The sequence below is a fragment of the Chrysemys picta genome, chromosome 1 (genome assembly GCF_011386835.1).
Source record: "Chrysemys picta bellii isolate R12L10 chromosome 1, ASM1138683v2, whole genome shotgun sequence".
NCBI classification, from domain to species: domain Eukaryota; kingdom Metazoa; phylum Chordata; order Testudines; family Emydidae; genus Chrysemys; species Chrysemys picta.
Window position 1 is genome coordinate 358,880,671 of NC_088791.1, and position 8,176 is coordinate 358,888,846.

Consider the following 8,176-nt stretch of genomic DNA (forward strand, 5'->3'; position numbering starts at 1 on the left):
AGTCTGGATCTGCAGACATGGGGAGTTGGAGAATCCACCACTTCCCTTTGCAGTTTGTCCCACCGCTTAATGACCCTCAGTGCTAAACATTTGGCCCTTATTTCTGATTGGAATTTGTCTGGCTTCAGCTTCCACCCACTGGGTCTTCCTCTGCCTTTCTAAACTAGAGAACAGAGCCCATTAGCACCAATGGTTTTCTCCCCATGGAAGTCTCTGCTTGATTGTCTTTTGGAGGAGATAAATGGATGAAGCTCTTTAAATCTCTCTCTCTGTCAGGCATCTTCACCAGTCTCCCATGTATGTATGTACGTATGGATGACATGTATGTATGCACTTGTGGTGTACTTGTTACGTCTGTGGGTACAACACTGAAAACCCCCCTATGCCATTCTCCATTGTCTATTGGTCTAGATAAAAGGTCATAGACAGAGGCGTGGGTACTTATCTATTTAGGTATAGGATAAACAAGATAAAGTTCAACTTTACTTTCTGGGTAAAAGGGCCCAATATAGAGATGCTAACTTTGCTTTAGCTTAACATACAGGTTTTTGGCCTGTAGGTCTTTTGCATTACAGCCAAACATACTTTAATATAAATCTAGAAACCTATTACAATAAACCAAATACTTAAACTATAAGAAAAGATATACAGATATATATGCAAGCAAGCAGGTTAGTCCTATAGGCTACAGGGGAATTAGCCCTTTTGAAGGTTATCTGTAGATAGATATTACTGGCTGGGAGCTGTTCTCTGTTTGTCCATTTCAATGTAATCAGTTCCATTATTTTATTTTGTTCTCCTTTATCTTACGCCCCTTGTTTTTCTCTTCTCTACACTAGACAGTCCCAGACTTTTCAGTCTCATAGCCTTTCTCGGAAATCCCTTTCTATCTGCTGTATCGTTTATAGAGACTGGGTGACTGAAACCGAGCACATCTCCAGAGCAGGTTATACTCCATCCCATTCCTTCGGCATTTGAACATTGTTTTTGTTGTGGCCACTACTGCAAATGAGCAGGTGTTTCCATGGAGCTTCTACCAGTGATGCCAAACTCTTTTCCCTGAGGTGGAGATACACCTATCTCCTAGAACTGGAAGGGACCTTGAAAGGTCATCGAGTCCAGCCCCCTGCCTTCACTAGCAGGACCAAGTACTGATTTTTGCCCCAGATCCCTTAGTAGCCCCCTCAAGGATTGAACTCACAAACTTGGGTTTAGCAGACCAATGCTCAAACCACTGAGCTATCCCGCCCCCAAAGAAGTGTTCCCCTATCCCTCCCCACTAGGTGTGTTCTAGTTGAGATGTTCCTCCCTGGCACATGTCTTGGCAAACCTTTTTTTCCCCCCACTGTCAGATTTTCAGTAACTAGGTGAATAGGAAACTCCCTACAGCATGGCTCTCTAGCCTGGCTTTCATTGCATTAAGGCTATGTCTACATTGGCCGATTTTTTTCACTGAAAGTTTGAACAACGACCAAAAAGCCTTTAAAGAAAATCATTGTTGCACGGTCACACTGTCTTTCTCTTTTGACAGAGCGTGTCCACACGTGGGGTGGTCGCAGTGACAGTAAGAAAAATGTACTGTGGGTAGCTATCCCACAATTCAGCTCTGCATCTTGTGCACATAGGTGTTGTGGGAAGGCAGAGCGGATCGCAGCACATCATGGCTCCGGTCTCAATGTCCCATAATGCATTGCTTTCCATCCCAGCATTTCATGTGCTTCCATATCCAGTTCATGGCATTTTTCAATGTCCCTTGTTTTCTGCTCAGAATGTCACCTCTATCTGCAGGAATGGATCCCGCACTGCTCTGCTAGCTGTCAGTAGCACATCACGAATGGCAGTGGAATCAGTCTTGAAGTTGTGAAGGCAACAGGAGTCACAGTTGCCTGATGTCATGTCTGAGATGGATAACAGCAGCATTAGATTGATTTTGGCATTCATGGAACAGCTGAGCATGGTGGAACATCGCTTCTGGACTCGGGAAACGACAACTCAGTGTGGAATCGCATCGTTATGCAAGTCTGGGATGATGAGCAGTGGCTGCAGAACTTTTGGATGTGGAAAGCCACCTTCCTGGAACTGTGTGCTGAACTCACCCAGCCCTGCTGGGAAAGGACACCCAAATGAGACCTGCACTTTCGGTGGAGAAGCATGTGGTGATTGTACTGTGGAAGCTGGAGACTCCAGGCTGCTACTGGTCAGTCACAAATCAGTTTGGAGTTGGGAACTCGACTGTTGGGGTTACATTAACCCAAGTGTGAAGGGCCATTAATCACATCCTGCTGCACAAGACCGTCACTCTTGGCAACGTGCATGACATTGTGGATGACTTTGCAGAAATGTGTTTCCCCAACTGCGGAGGAGCGACAGATGGCACGCATATTCCAGTTTTGGCCCCAGATGCCATGCGATGGAATATATCAGTTGGAAGGTGTACTTCTCCACAGTGTTGCAGGCTTTGTGGATCACCGCGGGTGTTTCATTGACATCAATGCAAGGTGGTCCGGAAAAGTGTATGATGCATGAACCTTTAGGAACACTGGCCTTTACAAAAAGCTAAAAGCAAGGACTTTCTTTCCAGACCAGAAGATCCCCGTATGGGATGTCGGAATGCCCATAGTAATGCTCGGAGACCTGGCATACCCCTCAATGCTTGGGCTCATGAAGCTGTACATGGGAAACCTGGATAGCAGGAAGGAGCGTTTGAACAATAGGCTGAGTAGGAGCAGGATGACCATAGAATGTGCATTTGGCAGATTAAAGGTGCGCTGGTGATGCCTTTATAACAGGTTAGACCTCAATGAGGAAAATATTCCCCTGGCTGCAGCCATGTGTTGCACGTTGTATAATATTTGTGAAGGAAAGGGTGAAAATTTTGCTATGGGGTGCACTGCTGAGCTGAACACTTGGCTGATGATTCTGAGCAGCCAGATACCAAGGCTATTAGAGGGGCACAATGGGGGGGCAATTCGAATCAGGGAGACTTTGCAGCAGCACTTTGTAAATGAGAACGAGTAATGTCTGTTGCTATGCTTGCATTTGTAATGCATAATGAAGTCAGTTGTAGTAGGGTAGGAAGCAGTTGTGATTGTTCAGGCCTACGGTTCAATGTAAGGAAATGATAAAACTGCCTGCTTCTTTGCTGTTGCCATCTACTATCATAACTTCAATGGAAACAAATAAGACTGATTAATAGTCAAATAACTTTGCTTTTATTGCCAAAACACCCACAACACCATGCACACATACACAGCTGACCAAAAGTCCCATTTTCATTTGAAAAGGTGTCTGTGGAGGTGGAGTGAACAGTAAAGTGAAATCGGAAAGGAATGTGTGGGTGGAGTTTGGGGAGGACATGGGAAAGAGTTCTGAATGTGCTGAAGGGGAGGGCGTGCACCCATCTGCTCAGTCTGGAGCATCAGGAGGGGCTGCCACATGTCTTTTTGGCACTCCAAAACCTTTATCAGCCTCTCCATTGCATCCCTAGTGTATGCCTCATTTCTTTTCTTTCTTACTTGTCGCTTTCCCTCCACTGCCTGCATTCCATCTTGTCTGCATCAGAGTACTGCTGCACCTCCCAGAATATATCTTCCTTCCTCCATCTTGGGCGCTTTCTTATCTGGCGGACACACTTGGCTGGAGTGTGTGTGGGGGGGGTGTCTCCTTTCAAGCACATATCTGGGGAAACACAAGTAGCAATAAACAGAAGCATTATTGTTAAGTACACATACAGCATTGAAACACTACATTAAAATACACTGCTGACAACACACTAGTCACTTTCCTGCTGACCCTTGACAAGCACACATGCCGGCGAACACAACAATCATGGTGAGTGTTCCAGGGGGCGGGGGACGTTGAGTGTGGGAGAAGAGCAATGGACCAATTACAGTGATAAAATCAAGCACGGTGTCTACACTGGCACTTCGGAGATTAAAATTTTGCGTAAAAAGCCTTACAACTCTCGTTAAGGTGCCTTAATTACGTCACTGAAACTGAGGAGTTACGTATTCAAAATTGGCTTTGTAGTGTTTACACCTCCATTATTTCTTCACCAAATGTTGCCTTTTGGCGAAAAAACATGGCAGTGTAGACAAGGTCTAGGGAACAATAAGGGAAAACCAGTATCCACTCGTGTTTCCTGCTGGGGCCTATTAAGGTTTCCCACCCCACGATGCATAGGAATTCTTGATGCAGGGAGCACCATCAAATATGGAATTGGCATTTGTAGGGTCAGGTGTTCTTAATTCATTCATATGAATAATGAAAATGTCATTTTTCAGTGTTTGAAGAGCAACCAATCTGCTTCATCAATGAGAACAGCCTCCAGTTGGGCATGTACTGTCTCATATTAACATTGGGAGGGAGAAACAGTAACGGGAAACTTGGAAATGGCAGAGATGCTTAATGACTTCTTTGTTTCGGTCTTCACCGAGAAGTCTGAAGGAATGCCTAACATAGTGAATACTAATGGGAAGGGGGTAGGTTTAGCGGATAAAATAAAAAAAGAACAAGTTAAAAATCACTTAGAAAAGTTAGATGCCTGCAAGTCACCCGGGCCTGATGAAATGCATCCTAGAATACTCAAGGAGCTAATAGAGGAGGTATCTGAGCCTCTAGCTATTATCTTTGGAAAGTCATGGGAGACGGGAGAGATTCCAGAAGACTGGAAAAGGGCAAATATAGTGCCCATCTATAAAAAGGGAAATAAAAACAACCCAGGGAACTACAGACCAGTTAGTTTAACTTCTGTGCCAGGGAAGATAATAGAGCAAGTAATTAAGGAAATCATCTGCAAACACTTGGAAGGTGGTAAGGTGATAGGGAACAGCCAGCATGGATTTATGAAGAACAAATCATGTCAAACCAATCTGATAGCTTTCTTTGATAGGATAACGAGCCTTGTGGATAAGGGTGAAGCGGTGGATGTGGTATACCTAGACTTTAGTAAGGCATTTGATACGGTCTCGCATGATATTCTTATCGATAAACTGCGCAAATACAATTTAGATGGGGCTACTATAAGGTGGGTGCATAACTGGCTGGATAACCATACTCAGAGAGTTGTTATTAATGGTTCCCAATCCTGCTGGAAAGACATAACGAGTGGGCTACCGCAGGGGTCTGTTTTGGGACCGGCTCTGTTCAATATCTTCATCAACGACTTAGATATTGGCATAGAAAGTACGCTTATTAAGTTTGCGGATGATACCAAACTGGGAGGGATTGCAACTACTTTGGAAGACAGGGTCATAATTCAAAATGATCTGGACAAATTGGAGAAATGGTCTGAGTTAAACAGAATGAAGTTTAACAAAGACAAATGCAAAGTGCTCCACTGAGGAAGGAAAAATCAATTTCACACATACAGAATGGGAAAAGACTGTCTAGGAAGTACGGCAGAAAGGGATCTAGGGGTTATAGTGGACCACAAGCTAAATATGAGTCAATAGTGTGATGCTGTTGCAAAAAAAGCAAACATGATTCTGGGATGTATTAAAAGGTGTGTTGTGAGCAAGACACGAGAAGTCATTCTTCCGCTCTACTCTGCTCTGGTTAGGCCTCAGCTGGAGTATTGTGTCCAGTTCTGGGCGCCGCATTTTAAAAAAGATGTGGAGAAATTGGAAAGGGTCCAAAGAAGAGCAACAAGAATGATTAAAGAACATGACCTATGAAGGAAGGCTGAAAGAATTGGGTTTGTTTAGTTTGGAAAAGAGAAGACTGAGAGGGGACATGATAGCAGTTTTCAGGTATCTAAAAGGGTGTCATAAGGAGGAGGGAGAGAACTTGTTCACCTTAGCCTCTAAGGATAGAACCAGAAACAATGGGTTTAAACTGCAGCAAGGGAGGTCTAGGTTGGACATTAGGAAAAAGTTCCTAACTGTCAGGGTGGTTAAACACTGGAACAAATTGCCTAGGGAGGTTGTGGAATCTCCATCTCTTGAGATATTTAAGAGTAGGTTAGATAAATGTCTATCAGGGATGGTCTAGACAGTATTTGGTCCTGCCATGCGGGCAGGGGACTGGACTCGATGACCTCTCGAGGTCCCTTCCAGTCCTATAATCTATGAATCTATGAATCTATGAATTGTCTCTCCATACAGGTGTTTGTCCTGCAACCATCACCCTAGACCCTGGGCACGTACAGGAAGTCAGGGGAACGTACGGTACATACAGGAAACACCATTCTTCCTCTGTGTTGAACACCGTCTCCCCTACTCCATGTCAGATTTCAACTCAACCGACTTCACCAACCCCTCCACCTTCATCCTGCTGGGCATTCCTGGTCTGGAGGAAGCCCATGTCTGGATGTCCATCCCCTTCTGCACCATATACTCCATTGCCACCTTGGGGAACTTCACCATCCTGTTCATTGTAAAGACGGAGCCGAGCCTCCATGCGCCCATGTACTATTTCCTCTGCATGCTGGCTGTCACCGACCTGGTCCTGTCTACATCCATCCTGCCCAAAATGCTGAGCATCTTCTGGTTCAATTCCAGGGAGATCAATTTCAGTGCCTGCCTCACCCAGATGTACTTCATTCTCAGCTTCACTGCAATGCAATCTGGGGTCCTTGTGGCCATGGCTTTAGATCGCTACGTGGCCATCTGCGATCCCCTGAGACATTCCACCACCCTGACAAACTCTGTGGTGGCGAAAATTGGCCTGGCCACGGTGCTGCGCGGTGCCATGCTCGTACTGCCCATTCCTGTCCTGGCGAGGAGTTGGCCATATTGCAGAACCAACATCATTTCCCACACGTACTGTGAGCACATAGCTGTGGTGAAGCTGGCCTGCGCCGACATCAGCGTCAGTAGTTACTACAGCCTCTCTGTGGCATTCTTCGTGATCGGTCTGGATGTGTTTTTTATCGCCATGTCATATACCCAGATCCTCAGGGCCATCTTCAGTCTCCCAACAAAGGATGCCCGGCTCAAGACTTTTGGGACCTGCGGCTCCCACCTCTGTGTCATCTTATCCTCTTACATCCCAGCTCTCTTCTCCTTCCTCACGCACCGGTTTGGGCACAATGTGCCCCAGCATTTACACATTCTCATGGCAAACATGTACCTCTTGGTGCCCCCCATGCTAAACCCCATCATCTATGGGGTAAGGACTCAACAGATCCGGGATAGGCTACTCCAGCCCTTTACTCATAAAGGGACCTAAGTTGTCTCCTTGTGATCTGGCTCTCAGATCAAACTCCATGCAGAGCTGGCTGGTGACATGGTGCTGGGCCCTCCTCCCTGAATCACTGACTGGCCAGTAAAAGAGACTTTAAACCCTTTCCTGACCTTACTGTGCTCTTTCAGCATCACAAATTGGGGAATCTGCCTATATACAACTCATAGGGTTGCCATATTTCTAATTGCTGGTAACTGTAAGACTGAGGCCCTGCCCCTCTGCTCTGCCTCTTCCCCCAGGTTCCGCCCCGGCTCTGCCTCTTCCCCTCAAGGCCCCGCCCCTCACTCGCTCCTCTCCTCCCCACCCCCGTCACTCTCTGGTTCATCCCTCTGACACTCTGCACCCCAAAGCACCCCATATTTACCATGGTGATGCAATTATGGTATGTTTTGTACAAGTAAGCCCTAAAAGTCTTAATCTGCTAAACATTGATATCCCCTTGGGTTGTATGTGCTCTATTGTATGTGAAGTTATGAAATCTTGCTATCTGTGGCCTTGGCTACACTTGAGAATTCACAACGCTGCCGCGGCAGGGCTGTGAAGCGCGAGTGTAGTCGTGCCACCAGCGCTGCCAGAGCTCTCTCGCACCACTGCAAGTACTCCACCTCTCCAAGGGGAATAGCTTGCAGCGCTGCGAGCGAGCGTGCAGTGCTGCAGGTGCTGATTACACTGGCGCTTTACAGCGCTGCTCTCGGGGGTGGTTTTTCACACCCCTGAGCGCAGCAAGTGCAGCGCTGTGAATTGCCAGTGTAGCCAAGGCCTGTGAGTTACTCAAGTGCGATGTGAGGCTGGAAACACCCAAAACCAGCCTTTTAGGTATGTCAAAGGAGTAGCCAGACAGTGTTAATTGCTGTTGTCAACACTCATCCAGGGAAGAATCCACTAGCACAGGAACTCTGTATAAGAAAACCTCCTCGGAGGGAGTACGGAGACCATGGAGAATGTTTGGCCCATAGGGACACGCCCCCCCTCACTTCACATACACAGACTT

The 8,176-nt window shown here is 46.4% G+C and overlaps 1 protein-coding gene across 1 annotated transcript; it reads left to right on the forward strand.

Annotated features, from left to right (window-relative positions):
• Positions 1 to 6,222: 6,222 nt before the first annotated feature.
• On the forward strand, positions 6,223 to 7,170 carry LOC103306418 (olfactory receptor 52E2-like). The gene has a single exon (XM_008172768.2). The coding sequence runs from the start codon at positions 6,223 to 6,225 to the stop codon at positions 7,168 to 7,170; it is 948 nt and encodes a 315-aa protein (XP_008170990.1).
• Positions 7,171 to 8,176: the final 1,006 nt, after the last annotated feature.

Bases quoted from the DNA above. Each gene is read 5' to 3' on its own strand.
- LOC103306418 (XM_008172768.2), top strand. From the start codon at position 6,223: ATGTCAGATTTCAACTCAACCGACTTCACCAACCCCTCCACCTTCATC.